Source organism: Cupressus sempervirens, chromosome 6, assembly GCF_028749045.1.
Source record: "Cupressus sempervirens isolate cs-2001-9-10 chromosome 6, ASM2874904v1, whole genome shotgun sequence".
NCBI lineage: Eukaryota > Viridiplantae > Streptophyta > Pinopsida > Cupressales > Cupressaceae > Cupressus > Cupressus sempervirens.
The window spans coordinates 594,287,867-594,305,806 of NC_143123.1; the positions used below are offsets into that span (position 1 = coordinate 594,287,867).

General features: G+C 36.5%; 1 protein-coding gene across 6 annotated transcripts in view; it reads left to right on the forward strand.

Moving 5' to 3' along the window:
- The window catches only part of THO1 (nuclear matrix protein-like protein), a 175,257-nt gene that overhangs the window by 94,962 nt on the left and 62,355 nt on the right, over nt 1-17,940 (forward strand). For all 6 annotated transcript variants that reach the window (XM_089789045.1, XM_089789046.1, XM_089789047.1 and 3 more), the window contains 3 exons: nt 10,815-10,856; nt 10,984-11,100; nt 11,457-11,539. In XM_089789045.1, the coding sequence (XP_089645171.1) occupies nt 10,815-10,856; nt 10,984-11,100; nt 11,457-11,539 (242 nt within the window). The remainder of the gene's footprint in view (nt 1-10,814; nt 10,857-10,983; nt 11,101-11,456; nt 11,540-17,940) is intronic.

Sequence of the window (17,940 nt, forward strand, 5' to 3'; positions counted from 1 at the left end):
GGTGGTGCAGGCCCTAGAGTTGATCCTTGAATGCATTTCACATTACGACCTTGATATCTGCTAGATCAAGATGCTGGACAAAGAAGTGCTCCTTTCCCTCAACCAAGATGTGCTACAGAATTGCTTCTAATTGCCGACAAGAGAGGTGTACAATGATATGAACTTCTGGAACTGCTACTTTATGCGTAACGAGAAGAAATCAGCAAGGAGAGGAGATATGATGGCCACATGGTTTTAAACCCCTCGAGGCCATAAGAGCAAGGTCCCAAGACCCTCTGCGACACCAATTTAATATGAGATTGTTGATATTATGCTCCTCCTGCATAGGCTAAAGGGGAATGAAGATGCACTTAATTTTGTGGAGCACTATTTCTGCCTAGTGCAAGTGGTGTGCGCCAAGGAGTATGTAGATTGGACGTAGATTATAAGTGACAATCTCACGAGTTGGCTTTAGACCGCCAAAGCCCAAAGAGAGTTTTATATGTCTTCTTATTTGATCTACGCCCTTGCTACCATCCAATTGTGGCTTGGGTTGCTGCACTTGGAGGAATTCAATGAATACATACAAGTATATGATTTTTATCTATGCTTGCAGCTACACCAGACCTATGCATAATTCAAGAAGGTTAATGATGCCTTCACAATGAAAATATGTTGGATCCTATAGTGATGTCCAGAAAGACGTCTCTCCCTTGAAGCTGTGGCTGCCGTGATCGAGTTTGTAAGCTACTTTATTCAATTCCCGACATTTTCATAGATAAGGATTGCAGGATTTGATGGCTTCTCATGGAAGCTTTCCAGGTATCTGGATGACTAGATTGTGCTAGTTGAGATGTGCGGGCAGATTTTCAGAAGTGTACCTGTGCTCGAATGCTAAGAAGGTAGGCATTCCTTTTCCGATCACCATGGGAGCATATTCTTGTGCCTCCCATTTTAATGCTAGAAATATGTTAAAGGCTTTTGAGGAGAAGTGCAAGCTAGCATCATACGAGGTAATCGGATTAAAATTTGACCCTGTAGACTACATTAAGAACAATCTACAGTTAGGGTCATGATTTAGGCATGTTCGAACATTGGAGAACTATTGGGCTAACTATGCAGATGAGCTCGAGAGCAGAGAAAGATTTTTCTCCAAAATGACAGTGGAGCAAATAAAATTGTACAATGTTGGTATAGATGTGGAGGGGAATGAGGATGATGGTCAATACATGTAGTCCTTTACATATTTGAAGAAAATTAAAGACACTCCCATTGATTTGACCCCTTCCTTAGGTCCTACCATTGGCAATCTATAAGAATTTATAGATGGGGTAATCAAAAGGACGGATAAATGGGTGGAGTGGATGAAGGCTCGAAGAAAACGGACTGGTGGTTCGCCTTTAGGATCTTAGCCAACGTTGATGTTCGCCGCAACCTCCACCAACACAGTTGCAACTACAACAATCACATCTGTGGGACCTTCCCATACTGTCGGAGGAGGTTAAGGAGACCAACCTCTAGAGAAAAATATCCCCATCACCCCTACCTACTGGGGAGGGTCAGTACCATTTATAGGCTCAATAGAGGAGCTTGAGAAAGATCAGGATAAAGGAGAATAAAATAGAGTCCGAAGGTGCTAAGGAAAAAAATGCATTTGTCCAGGTGATTAACTTAGATGGCTTAGATGGAGCCTAGTAGGACGATGGGCATGACGGAGGGCCACTACCATAGTACACACCTCAAGCACCGGATACCCAAGGTAACCTTCCCGCTACCGCTTCTTCCACTAAAACAATTGGTTTTCCTTTTTTGCAAGGAAAACTAGCACTCCGGTGAGGAAGCATTTTTATGCCATAGCGCTCCAATCCTCATTCAATGTCCTCACCTTAGAGTCTTGGCTAGAGAACACGCTCGAGAGAAAGCAGAAAAGAATAGAGGAAGGGGCCCCTCCGAAAGACTTGATCACCCAAATTGTGAAGTAGACACCAGTTACCAAGAAGGTGAAGAAAGCTCCCACACCGGTGTTCTTAGGTAAGGACACTAACATAGACAACTACATCATGGAAGTTGCCCAAGCCCATATAGATGGAAATTTGGTTGATCTCGGCCTAGCAGATTTCAATATTCAGCAATTCGACATGGGGCTGCTGAGACATGATACCAAGTACACAATGTGGAGATTTTTGAATCAAGAAGTAGATGAAGAGCTGAAGGAGCTCAAGATATTGAAGGCTTAACTCAAGGCCGCAAACAAAGAATTTTCTGAGTGCCTTAGGCAATTGTTTGCTCCACTCTCTAGCCAAGCGGGAGAATTATCGGATGCAAGGCCTTTTGACCCATCTGCAAAAGAAAACGACACCCTACTTGCTAAGTTGTAGGAAGAAAGGCACTTAGGTCAGATTGGGGGTGGGTGGTTGGAAGATATGAAGGTCAGGGGTCTGCCGTTATTTGAAAACTCGAGTGCCCTTTGTATAAGGATCGAAAAATTAAAAGAGACCATGTACAACAACCTTGATTCTCTCAACATAGATATAGAGAAGTATAAGAATTTCATATTCGTGGAAATCATGAGCATGAAGGTAGAGTGTGCAACTAGTTTGGGCTTTTTTGAAGAATGGGGACGGGCCCCTTTTCCATTGGATGAGGTCTCTTGAATTCAAGAGGGGAAGTATGGTAAAAGCTGAGAAGCAGATGATAAAATTATACGAATTAGTTAAGAAAGAAGGGGAAACGATTTTTGTCTATCTTCGGGAGCTGCATACAGAGTCTCATTTGAGCAAATGTGGTAAAGTAGTTGATGGCGGGCACATGAATACAACCTACCAAGACTTCATTGATGGATTGGTGCGCCCTGATAAATTCCAGACTTTTGATCTCCACACCTTAATTGCCATAGATGGAATGCTAATGAAGGTGTTGGGAAAATTTCAAACCCAGGTTGACACCGTAGAAGGATTGGCAATAGATCACGACTTCTGGATGATTCGATCCAACAATGTGTCAATCCCTAATGCGGAGGATCTTGCAGCTATCATTGGGGCAATGAAGAGACACAAGTTGAGCCAAGAAAGCGCGAAGCCAATTGACGTTGGAAGTTGAAATGTTCCAGTTCCCCGAGCCTAATCATTGCTCTATTTTTGGGATGACAAGTGACATGTTCTTCTATTCCTAGCTTCTCTCTTTCTATCTTCTCATTAATGTAATCTTTTGTAACAACTAGAAGATTAAGGGCCTATATATGTAGCATTTCAATGATTAATGAAAGGATTGACAAATTTTGGTGTGAATTTTCCTTTTGTGGCCAAGATCACTGTATGAGACTTGAAAGTTTTCATTAGGATTGTTGTTCATTGCATTACTTATTTCTTTTTTATGTTTTGGAGAATGGAAATATAATGAGACCGAGGGTCATTAAGTTTACAATGGATTATTGGGATTTAATGATTTTGGCGATCCGAGAATTGTGGTGGTTTCATATGAATTTCTTTTCTCTGTTTTGTGGGTGCGCATTTCACTCTGTGTTTGGTAGTTGAGATATGGAAAACTTAGAGATCATTAGAATTAATATGATATTGGGCTTTGATGGTTTTTTGGTGGTCTGAGAGCTACTTTGGTTTCGGTTATATCTCTAATCCCCCTGTTTCATAATTGCATTTAGGAGTAGGCCTGCACAATCATTCCGTGAGACGGGTAGATGCATGTGGAAGTAGAGGTGTAGATGAAATATTGAGAAGGTTCATTTGCTTTAATGGTCATGGAAGTAGCTTAACTGTAAATCCAAACCTAGCTTGGGTCTTTTGTATTGACGGGAAACCCTGTAATAGCCTCTTATGCTCTTTGGTTAAGAGAATACCCATCATCAGAGTAGGATTATGCGAAATTCATTGCATATATACTCAAAAGGGAGTTGTAGCTTCAAAATTCCAGAGTTAAGTGAAGGGAGAAGAAGAACTGAGGTAACTTCCCATCTGTCGGTAGCAGACTCTTATTCACACCATTGGGAAAGAAAGAGTTAATATTTCTATTGAGAAAAGTGGGAGAACAAGTTGTTAATCAACTGGGATGTAACATTAGGTTTACCATCTTCTTGACAAATAATATGTCCTTGGCAACTACCATCCTCTTTTGTTCCCTTCTTGGCTCATTGTCATTGTCATGCTAAGTATTGACAACTTCATAACCTTCTGGCCTATTTCTTTGTCAAATTAATGCTTTATCTTTTGATGCTATATTTTTTTCTTCTGCCTCTGCCTTATACTGACATTAGTGATCTACATAATTGAGCACATTTTTCTAGCTTTTTTTTGTGGCACAAGAATACACGACCCAAACAACTCGTAAAGAAAACTAGGTGTTTCTTATTGAAAGTCTCTAACATGCTTACAAACATTATCATCTTCCAGCTCATCTTTTGTTGTTAGCCACTGGCAGAGGATAATATCATTAACTGCGAGTTATCAAGAAGTGTCTTCACATTATAGCTTATATTAGAACTTTTGAAAAATTGAAGCACAAATGATCATGTTGAAAAAATGTTAGCAATTTAGCATCTCAAATGATGAGGAGCATCATTGCGTGCATCACAATCTTGCACTAGGCGAAAATTATTTACTTTTCAATTTGTTCTTGTTAGTTTCTATGTTTTTGTTAATGTTTTATAGCTTCAATCGGATAAAACATAAATGACAATTCCTTAATTAAATAATATTATAGAAATGTGTGTGTGTGTGTGTGTGTGAATATATATGATATCTATAATCGTATGATGATCAAATTATTAATCAAGTTTTTTAAATGATATGTCTGTCACTTATCATTATGGCTTCACATGATTAGAAGTGATGTTGCCCTGTTGCACGTGATTAGAGGCCACATCTAAATTAGTTGTCAAGGTTGACCTGGCCATTAAAGCCACGATGTATATGTTAGTTTGTGTGCTTTGTGCATTTTATTATTTCCTAAGTCCAGTCCATACTGTGCGTGATCAGGTGTTCTTCCTTCCTGTAACATGCCACATTGTAGGAGGTGTCAAATCTAATCTTGGAAGTTTGTTATTCCTTTGTTGACCAGGCTTGTCTTTGGATTAATTGTATTGCATTTTTTTTATCCACCAAACCATGTCTTTGGTCATTGTGTCGGTTGGATGAATGGGTGTATGTTGGGGTCACGTCCTCTAGTAATTGCCTCCTTCATTTCTTATTATAAATTAGAGTTACATGCCGACAATCTTATCATCGTTGAACACATAAATTTATAGTCTTCTATGTGAAAGGTGTTGGTAGTAATATTTTAATTTATTGAAGGGTTCTTCATATTGTATAAAGAATATACACGGCAAGAATATTTATCTAAATAAATATTTAATATAGATCTGATTGTGAAACTTACCAATTTTCTATGGCTTTCCTTCGATTTTTCTCGTTTGCTATTGCAAACCTCAAGGCATGTTTAGGACATTGTGTTTCACCTTTGTCTAGGTTCGCACCACATTCTGATTCTTCGTAGTGGAGATATTGTAGATTCTTGTTCGGTCCTGTGTGTTCTTCATGTTCTAATGGCCAATTGGAGTTTTATGATCTTGCAAGTGATTCAGTTCTTTACAAATCTTTGTGGCTCATATCACGATGTTCCTTGACTCCAATTCGATGTCTCTCTAGGATTGTGCTTTATTTCGTGGTGTGTTGATTAAGATCTTCAAGATTTAGGTCTTGAGCTATATTTTTGTATTACATTTTCCTTGTCATGGATAATGTGATTCATCTTGGTTGACATGTTTCTTGTAAAGGTTTTGTTGGTTTTAATGGGAAGAAATACACTAAACAATATACGAAAATAATGAAATCAAGATACAATAATTTATCCTGTGAAAACCCTCCAACTTTTGGAGAAAAAGCCTAGGCACACAAGAATCATATTATTAATGAAAGAGCTGTAGGGAGATTTACAATATGCCCTAAACTAGGCCAAGACTGAAGCAGTGATCATCATCCCAATGATCTGCAACAGTAAATGAAATATTCCGTTGATACAACCACTTAGTAAAGAATGAAAAATTTGTTGGATAATTCCTTCTTGAAGAATATAAAGCATTATCTTGACACTTATGTTCTTGCTGTTACAAAGTGAAGACCCTTTGTTGCCTTGACCCTTCATTATATTGAACTCAACCCTTTGATGACTTCAATGACTTTAATAAAAAGTCGATTCTTTATATATTTCAAATTGGTAGAAAGATATCTCCTATAGGCTCCATTGCTCCCTCTTAGCTGGAGAGACATCTTTCTAGATATCCATGTCATGGAATCTCTTAGGATGACACCCACAATGGCTACACCTCATTTGTGGAATTTTTTTTTTCATGGAATCTCTCAACGTGATAACATCATGGAATCACTAAACATGACATCCAACATGGCCACTTCCATGTGTGGAAGGAACATATGCACAATCGCACATCACAAAATAACTCAATGTGATGTTGTCATGGAATCTCTCAACATGATGCCTACAATGGCTACTCCACTGTGTGGAAAGAAGCATATGCACGAGTGCCCATCACAAAATCACTCAATGTGATGTCATCGTGGAATCTCTTCATGATGCCTTCCATGGCTACTTCCATGTGTGGAAAAGAAACATCTCTCAATGACTTTCACCTTATATATCTCTATCTTAGAGAAATATGCATTACAAGGGTTTTCACCTCATATTTCTCTCATAGAGAATATTCAGTACAAGGGCAATCTCTTTTCAAGGGCTTTCACCTCATATATCTTCATCACTGAGAAATATGCATTTTATCACATAACAAGAGCAACTGATGTTGAGATTCCCTCTTCACAGAGGATCACTCTCAACAAGGCCATAGTTCTCACAATGGAAGAGAGCTTCGCACAGCTTTGATTATCACAATAAATTGCAATTGGCTCAAACGTTTGACTAAACAAGGAGTTTTTGAAACCACTCTGCTTCAGGAGTTTACTGATCCTCTGCCAAGGACTTGGCACTCTTCAGCTGCTGCTCAAACTCCCTCTGAATTTTTAACCCTATATGAAGGAAGAGTGGTTGAGAGTTTTTTCACACCCAAACTAGGCAATATACTGGACATGCTTTGCCCAATGCAAAGAAAGAACCCATAGATTACAATTGCATCTAGATTCAAGCCCATTGTTTGTAAATTCTTGCCCTAATTTTGCACAAGATGAATATACAGAGTCTTTGTTGATGATACTTGGCTTCCATCTCCAGCAGCTGATACAGTAGTAAACACAAGACAAATGCCCAATGTGGCAACTCTTCATTCTGCCAAGGTTTTCTTAATAAAACAAGCTCAATAAGTCTGTAATTAAACCACTGTAGTGTGTCTCCACTCTGCACACATAAATTTCTATTTGCCAACATCAGAAAGTCTAAGCAATAAATATTAAAACGTCAAACCTAATAATAGAAGACAACTTTCATTAGAATATTCTGGCAAAGGATCAAATAACAGGAATAATAACAATTGCATTTAATCTCACAACTTCACAATGATAATTGTTGACCTACAACAGGTGTAATCTTTTATGCTTCTTTCAATTATCTCATGGGTAATAATAATCTCTAATAGTCTCTTCACAGATCTATCCACAGACCTATAATTCTCACTTAAAATATTACAATTTAAATTATAAACATTATAAAAGTCATACTATTAGATAGGACTTATCTGCAATTTGTTCAACAAGAGATGGGCTTTGTTTTGCAGCTGGAAATAGTGCCCAAGTACCATGTTTCTGTTCTTGAAAACAACTTAAATAGGATTTGTAGTACACTTGAAATGAACAAATCTGATTTGGAACTCAGAGTTGCAGAATAACAGCCCATTCCTCATACTAGACAAGCAAGCCTTGGATATGTCTGTCTTACCAAGGTTATATGTCTGTGTCAAATCACCAACAATATTCTTCAGCTTTATATCCGAACTTGGAAGATATGCCTGCTCCAATGCTACAGGTATCTGATCCAACAAGAATGCTACCAAGGAATTCTTCATATGCCCAAAATATGAACAAAACATTAATGACTTTTAGTAGTCAATGCCGGTTGAGTCTGTCTCAAATCTTGAGAGTCTTTCTAAATGGGTTACAGATAACACCACCTTTGTATTTCCTTGCAATTTTCTTGAAGCCATGAATTACTCAAATTAAATAAGATGCCTCTTTGTCTCTGCAACATGCAAAGTATATACGTTGCCAAGACAACTGAAAGAATGAAATATTTATTTGAATCACTTTCACAACGATTTCCTTTAGACATGACAAACACAAATTATTGCTCAACAAATTATAGTCTCACCAAACATCAAAACATAGTATTTATTCAAATGTTTAACCTCCATAATCTGCCGCACAGACATATTACTTGAATCCCCTCAAATAATCGATATTATATGAGAGTCGATGAAATATTAAGACGCTATCCTAGTTAAGACTCCCAATTATAAATTGGGTTCCACACTTAATAAACCTCAACTTCAGCTATAGATTATAATTGCCTCTTAGTAATGCATTCTTCCTTATAAACATTCTAGAAATACTTCCCTAACGGTGATAATATCTGATCTATCCTTACTTGGCCAATATACTCATGGAAAAACTAGTCCCTGGAATATATTAATTCAAATGCCCATACTTATATTATAAAACACTCGCAAGAATGGTTACCTTGGATTTCCAGTCAATTGCAAATTGATCATTCTACAGATCCAAACTTTTTAACAATGCACTCATTGGTGAGTGCTGATGCAAATACACCTCTCACGGAAGTCTGGTTTTCATCTAACCTTCAATCAATGTCTAAATAGTTTGAGGAGGCTCCATTATTATCTTCCCTTGCTCTCCCTAGATCATATATGCTCTGATACCATATTGGTTTGTATGATCATAAATTTGATAAACAACAGTCAAAAATAATAAACTCAAGATACTTATCCTTGGAAAACCGTCCAACTTGAGGGGGAGAAGCCTAGCCAGACAAAAATCATTTTGTTATAGAAAGAGCAGTTGACAAATTTACAATTTGCCCAAAACTAGGCCTGAACTGAAGCAATGATCATCATCCCTGTGATCTGCAGAGAATAAATGAAATATCCCTTTGAGACAATCACTCAGCAAAGAGTGTCAAAATTCTGTCAGCCAATTCCTTCTTGAAGAATATAAAACATTGCCTTGACCCTTTATTGTCTTTCTGTTACAAAGTGAAGACCCTCTGTTGTCTTGAGTCTTCATTGTCTTGATGATTGACTCTTCAATGTCTTGTCCCTTCAAATTGAGGACCCTTTGATGACTTTAATAAAAACTAGATCATTTCTATATCTCAAATCGGGAGAAAGATATCTCCTGAAGCTATACCTCCAACAGGCTCTATATATTGGGACAGATGTTAATTGTTGTCATCATCTCTGGGTAGAAAACTCTTTGAGGATCAAAGGACTTAGAAGTGTGGATTTCGTTTATAATTGGACATATAAGCCTAGAATGTAAGTCTGCATGTTGCTGGCCAATTTGATGTAAATTCAGGACTCTGTGTTAATGTGAAGATCTGATATTGCATGTTTCCAGTTCATTGTGGATCTCCTGTTGATTGATCTCTGCTGTGTATCTTGGGCTGCACGGTTTGGACTGATATCAATAAGGTTTCTCCTGCCATGACTGCATCATATTAAAAACTAACAATCATATGCTTTTATGCAGGATGGATTATCAGTGCAGAATGGATAATCAATTAATTTTTATGTCTGATACATTTGATTTGCACCTCAAGTGTTAATAATCATTGTATAAATAGAGTACTGGAGTAGCAGTGTCTATGGCATCATAAAAAACTACTTGCAGAAAGTCATCCAGCACTGTCTGAGGGAAAGAAACTATACTGCATGTGGTCTGAAATTTGTTCAGCTCCATTCATGAGTGCTAATTATACCTGTCACAGTGGAGTAAAATAAGATTTTGCAACTGATTATATTTATGAATTTCTTATATTGGGCTGCACCTGTGTATGTCTTGTCTTTCAATTTTTTCTGCATATTCTTGATTCTCTTGAACCAATTAGAAATTAATCAACCCCGTGATCACCATTCTTATGTGTGCATCAATGAAGAATCTCTTCAGTGACAAGTCTCTTTCAGATTAGATATGGTTAACAAAATTTATTATTTCTTGTCTCTTTTGTTTTCAAATTGTTTTTGCATAAATTACCATTGGTATTTGTTGCACTCAGACCTTAAGTTTCTAGATGTCTTATCTTCTCAACAATGTCTTAGTAGCTAGGTTTTATCAATATGTGTTTGCCCAGATGTTTGATTCTAAACACCAAGTAATGTCCTCAAACAAAATAAACAAATAATATACCGAATAAAATGAAAGAGACAATGAACATGAATAATAAATGAGATGAGAAAGAGATACATTGAATTTGACTGTCGTAGTTAACATTTAATATGTATTGTTTACTTTACTAAGCTAATTTTTGTGACATACATAATGATAGGTAATGGCAAAACCATATTTCGTTACCTAGATAGTATGGACCAAAACATTAAATGTAAAATGGATTCTACTGTAGTGGAGCACCCTTATGTAAGTATTGTATATGTTTCAGTATGGTAGTTCCCATTGCTGTTCCACATCCGATCTCCATGACCTTTATCATGTGTCGCACCCACTTTGAAATGGTTTCTTTACCTATCTCGTGTCTCAAGTACCTTGGAATTGTCTTTCAAATTGTAATTTGTGTCAGAGACAGACTTTCTGGTGTGTGGAAATTTGTATAACTTGTTCGGTTGTTGCTTCCAGAGTCCAGGAAAAGCTGACAAAGAGGCTCCCAAGGAAAGTGTGGTTAGTAGACTTGTATTTATTTTCATATTCATTGTAGTGATCGTTGATTCAGTAACTAAAAATAGCTTACTACTTTCCTCCCAATCACTAATTAAAATCATTGGATATCTTACAACCTGATGCTTAGAGAGAGGAAATTAAGATACTTGAAGACCGTGTGAAGAAACTTCTCCAGATTATCCCGCCAAAAGGAATTGAGTTTCTTGATAGCATTGAACACATTCTGAAACGTGAGCAGAACTGGGTAAGTCCATAGGTTGATTTGATAGCTCATAAAGTTTGATGTAGGCATGGTTTCTTTAGTTTTAACTACAAATACAGGAATTCAACTCTTCTTTCATGTGTTATTTCCAATCAAAAATATGTAATTACTGTTGTAGCTTGACATAGGCCTCAGTTACAGGATTTTAGTGAAAATAATTTGAGTCCATGCCTTTTTGCCGTTGTAGGGCTAGAATTTTAATGTGTACAAGCTACTTTTTGTCTTTAAATATTTCATGTCTATTATCTAGGGTCCTAGATCTTTCTACTGCCACTACCATATTTAAATGTTAATCATATGACTTGCAACCTTGTTTGCATATTTGTTGCAATACACAGGTTTGGTGGAAACGTGATGGATGTGTAGCTTTTGAAAAGCAAATACCGGAACGGAAAATCACCCAAGATGCTGTTAAGAAACGGTATTCATTTCAAGCTCACATAATATAGTGTTAACATCGTGTTGGAGGACTGGGGCTTGTATAACATCTTGTGTTTAGTAGTATTGATTTCCTCCATCTTGCGTTGTAGACATAATATGGTGTTTTTAATATTTCTGCTAACAAATGGTTGAAGTACTGATCTATGATTATATCTGTATGGAGGCCAAGCTTTCCTATTGGACGATTCTATGCTTGAATTTCTACTTTATATAAATGGTGATTGATGATGTTTCCTGAATTTGAGGATATGTGAACCTGGCATTTCAAATATGGACTATTTTTTGTTTGCATCTGCATTGTTGGACTGTTTCCCAATTGCATCGTCCAGTGATTTGATTACAGTGGCATCTTTGGCTTTGACCTTCAGTTCTAAATTGGGTGCTGCCCATTAATCAGGAATGACAACTATTAATTATATTTTCGGCAATTCACTTTCCACCTTGTTGGTTCTCAAAATTGCAACTTGGGAAAAATATAATCTTAAACACTTACAACCCCAAATATGCAATCTTGGCCAACGAACAGGATTAACCCTCGAGGGTCAAATCCTCTGTTCTTTAGGTTCTGTCCTACCAAAGAAGGTGAACCTTTAGTTATCTAATTTTGAAGAGGTTAATATCCAGTGTTACACCAGTACTTGGGTGCATCGAGACGAGATTCCGGGACGGGGAGAAAATGGATCTCATTTTCAGAACGACAGGGGGACAGCCAGGGGACGACGGCAAGGGGAGGAGAAGGCAGGGAGGCTGTTGTATAGTATACATAGAGAACGTGAAATGCTGGTTATGAAATGATGTTTCAGTAGAACATACTAAATTAAAATACTTGAACATAGCAAAATTACAACATGAACTAGAATCATTGACCATTCAACAGAGTAACATATTACATACCCAATACTAACATTCAAAAATCAAAATTCAAATGGAAATTCAAGTACCCATCTCAATGGCAGCGTGGTTGGGGAATGCTGGAGGTGGGGGTACTTGGGTGCTCAAGTATCTGGTGCGGGGATGTTTCGGGGATGGATACTTCGAGGTCTGGAAGTGGGTGCGAGTCCCCGTGTTACATGGCTAATATCATAACACACAAAATAATCCTATGCCATTAAAAATTGCTTTAAAACATAGAAACCCTAAATCCTAATCCGTCAAAAGTTAATGAATCATTTACAGACCACTCTCTTTTTTATTAGTCTGCAGAGTGATCTTTCATCGGGCATTCGTGTACTTTTTACAAGACAGTCTAGGATAGACCATCAACTGACCAATTCTGTTAATGCAGTTACGTCAATATCCATAACACATGGCCAGTTCTTGAATTTAATCCCATGCATGGGAAACAATTGAATAGTAAGAATAAGATGATATTTTCATTGTTCATTACTAATATTCAGATACATATGCGAGAATTGAAGAACATGCGTAGGTCTTTAAGATGGCAATTGAATCTGTAGTTTAATTTTTGCAAAAGACTAAGCTTGAGGAAAGCCGAAAACACGACACCTAAATTTTTGAAAAAGGTTTTGCATTATATATATCAGATTGTTTACATTATATTTTTCTCTGTCATATCTATCCCCTGTGTATGTATATTATATCTTGACATAGCCCTCATATCATTTATATTCAATAAAAAAAAGAGTTGTGGTTTCCTCCAAGAGGAAGCGAGAAGCTTCCAATCGTTTCACATATTATTATCAATAATTTACAACAAAAATTTTAAAATTCCACAACTTCGGTTCTGCAAGGTGATGTTCTGCTTTGAAAACAGCCGCAAGTCATCGTGGTCCAGGTTATCTAGAACATCTTCAATTTGTTCTTTGAAATCAGCCAGGTCTATTCCAAAATCTTCAAAAAGGGTGCAGAGTTTAGCTTTCTCTTGTTCCCTCCTGAGTATGTCCATATCATTCTTAATGGTGGCATAACTTGTAGAAAGTTTTAGGGAAGCTGCCATGAGTCCTGTGAAAATGCTCGTCTATTCCTCTTCTTCTTCATTCAAATCAGGTTGCAATAAAGGATATGGGTCCTCATTTGAAGGAAAATTCAACCATAGGCAATCACATTGTAAACGTCAACTTATCCATTGAGAAAAAATTAGTGCAGTGGCTAATTTAAAGAATTTCCGTAACCAACTTCATGACAGCAAAGGCTGTCTCGTACGGGGTTCCCTGTGCTTGGGAATGAAATTCCAATGATGACAGTCGACTGTTTCTGATGTATCAGACATTTGTCATTCTGTTCTATCCTCTGTATGGCGTAATGCATTAAATGACGCTCTTTTCATTACTGATTCCAGTCCTCCGTAAAATCCAAGTGGTGATTTGTCGTCCTATTGATTAAATCTGCACACAGAATCCTTCATCGATTGCACTCCATTTGTCAAAGAAATGATGTTTTCATAGTGATGGAACTCTAAAATTTGTCAAATATTAGAGTCCCAAATATCATGCCAAAGGGAGACTTTTCAGATCTTACCCACTACTTATGTTCAAATAATATACTGATCAATAGAATGTTGGAGACTCATGATTAAATATTGCTATTAATGAGCAAGATCACAAGTGTTAGCATCATTGACAAAAGGAGGACTAGAAAAGATGCAGTTCTTGTATGACAACTATGCATAATGAACAATGGAGGATTCATGTTTCTCAAGTTTTTCAAAGGTTGGTCTATTCAAACATACCTACCAGCATAGTATGGCAACATCATTCGCAGATCAATGCTGTTATATTTAAATAAACCGAGTTCTTGTTGAATTATTAGCAATAGGTATTGAGATTGATTTGAGAAAAGGACTATAGCAGGAAGCATATTTATTTGGTTTTACTAATCAGCACGCAAATCTCAAAGCCAACAGCAATCCATTTAATCAGATATGAAGAAATGTTTTCAGTCAGTAAGGAAATAATACAAAACAATAAGACTATATATGTATGTATACATTGACAATTAATAGAACTATACATCATGGCTTGAACAGTGATCAAATGATGAGTACATTTCTTCTATCTGAGATACACAGGCAACAAAAGATGGTGGCAGTGGATTTGATTCTATATGAAGTACTAATGGAAATATCATCGAACTCCTACTATTGTGGATTAGAGAACACATGCTATTTGTTAAATAGCAAGAAAAGTAAATACACTGAGCCCAACAAAGGACAAACCACAAAGATTAGTTGGAGCAGACTAGATTAATGAAATAGCAGAACATGGAAAGAATGACGTAAATCAATAAGAGCATCACAATTCTATGATTTTAATAGGGAGTTTAGAATCTAAAAGAACCCGGGATGATTTTCTATGGTAAAGAGTCTGGAATTGTTGGCTTAAAAAATATATATTCATCTTTCAGATTGGGAATGAATGAGACATTTCCACAGGCAGCATATGAATCAATAGAGAGGCAAGAAAAAAATATTAGATGGTGGTATCAAGATGAAAAGAAAGATCATTCACGACAGTCAAGAGTCTTAGCCACACATCGAAGTAACACTGTGAACACTGAGAATCATATGCAGCATTCTTCCAAATGGAGTATGGTCGCTGTTAAGAGAAGATTGGTCCAACGATGTTCATTGTACGTAATGTTCATTGTACATCGATAACTGAAAGAAACTTGTGCACTTCATACAGCAAGGCTTTCATGGAGGAACTAATGGATTTGGTCTCCAATTATGTGTTCGATAGACAGGAATCCGAGAAGCGTCATTTATGGCAAGATACTTGTACAACGATAAACTGGAGGCCCGATAAAATATTAACAACAGAATGCATTTGACCTTTCCTGATCATGCCTATGGAAGAGTACGTGTTTTTTTGACGAAGGAGAAGATCAAATAAGCGATCAATATCAGATTCGAAAGTATAAGTCATCCACTGTGTAAATATCATCATATGGTAGCCTGTGCAGTAGAATAATACGCGTGAAGAGAAAACAATGAAGGTTTCAATACCACACCGTTGAGGGAGTCTGAGAGCCATGATATGTAGATAACTCTAATAGCCGAACCAATGAATGATTGCATGTGTCTAGATGAGTCGTCAGCATGGTAAGCAATCATGTGAGTGTCCAAGCTCACAGTTTGCAAGGCTATCTGGCAGCCCAATTAGTCACCAGCAATTAAAAGAGAATGGAATGAGCACATTAGTGTTCAAAGACTTACAGGTGGCCTGAACGATAATTAAGGCAAAAACAGCTGTATATTTCAAGAGGCATATAAAACTTACATGACATATAAGTAAAACAAAACAGATAAATTCTATATCAAATTCAACTCATAGAACCAATAGTTAAAATATTAAGTAAAATTCTCTTTACATTTATTATAAAAAGGAAGGGGTGTGATTTATTTTTGGGACAGGCTAATCTCCATCCAAAATGCACTAAAGACGAAACAAAGTCAAACTTGTTTTTTTCCAAATCCACGAAAACTTAATGATTTTTTTCCAATTTTTTTGTTGTTTTTGGCTAGAAACTATGCAGATCATGAAGATCAAACGCTGAGATTTTCAGAAAAATCCATGATGTTTTCGATTTTTTGAATATTGGTCAACTGTACAATTTGGATGGAGGATAGCCACATCATTTATTTTTATGCAAGGAAGTGACTATTGAGTTTGAAAAGTCACATTCCGTCAATATCAAGATATAAATAATGAGAAAAACAAAAACAAAAGACATATTTGATAAAACCATTTGAAGAAAAAGTTTTTTACATTCACTTGTGAGGAGGAATAAGGAACAGAAATACGGCTTTGTAATACAAAATTCAAATATAATATTGTAATGATAAATAAAAAGCCTTTTGTTTATATTTAAGGCATGGAGATTTAAATTGCAATTGATTCGTCCTTTATAATCATCTTTAAATTTTGTAAGCAATTTAAATATCAGATAAGTGGACTAGGTTATTTATGGCATTTTAAACTCGATCATCCTAGATATATTGAAATATTAAATTGTTTCCATATCTATGTTTAGTTTGTCTCTACCTTAGGAGTTAACGTGCAATTTGGACTAAGTTATTTATGGCATTTTAAATTCGATCATCCTAGATATATTGAAATATTAAATTGTTTCCATATCTATGTTTAGTTTGTCTCTACCTTAGGAGTTAAAGTGCAATTTGGACTAGTTTAAAATTGCATATATATACGTGATCCGCCGTGTTTGGATTGCTAAATTGTTTCTAGTTGAAGTGCATAGAACTTGATAAAGTTGTACGTGATAATCTTCATTGTAGTTGACTCTGTTGCTCGAATAAGCAAAGGCACTAGTCCTTTGAATCATTGAAGTATTTTTGGATTTATATTTGAAGTTAGAAAATCTATATCTTCCTTCTTACAAGCATCAAATCCTTTATTGACAAATATTATACAAAACATGCATTCAATTCAAACATTCAACATTTAATTTCATTTTGATCGAGTTTGAAGACCTTGCCAGCCAGAGAACTCATAGAGTTTAAATTCGCTCTATAAAAGCCTTGAATAGGGTGGTCAAGTTTGAGGTGAATGTCTACCTACCTAGGTGTAGTAGACCCTGAAGTGCAGGGGAATCCAGAAGTATTCCCATTCGTTGGCCAGAATTGATTGTAGAATCTCGTTAGAGAAGTGGCAAGCTCTTGGATTTCCAATCTGTGGTTTTGGGGACCAACACATAGTGTTGTTGTACCTAACCATTCCTCAGTGCAAAACCCACAATTTCGCTATTTCGTAGACCTCAAGTAAACCACCCTATGAAATAGGGATATAGCTTTTTGAAAGACCCTCAAAACCATCATCTACCAATCTTTTCATTCAATATGTACAAAAATGAAAAAGTCCTATCAGTGGCTCTTTCTAGCGGTTGCATATCATTCTTGTTATTGCAAGAATCCTTCTATTTTGGAGAAGCTGACCAAACTTTATTTGGCAAAATTTAAATTATAAGTTTCCCTCGGTCAAATACTCGTTTCTGTATCTCCATAATGTGATGAGGCCAACTTCTTTTAAAACCATTACTTCAAAATAACTCATTGGGAGACTTTCCTTATTGCAACAAACTTCGGACTGAGAGGTATCAACAATTTGGAATGAAGAGATTATTATGTTCTAATGTTTGTCTGGACTATCAAATCTATTTGAAGAGGAATAATTGTATATTCCTAACTAATTATCTTGTTCATGCATCTCCTATTGTTCAATGAACAATTTTTGTTAATGGGAAAATCTTCTTGTGTAGCATAATGATTCATGTACATAGTCGTGTCATATTGAGAACCAGATAAACTTCCTTGTTCAATAACAAGTTCTTCATCAAGTTGCTTAATATCTTTTGTTCCAGTATCTTCATATTTCTCGTACAAAGGATTCGTTTATACCTGTATAT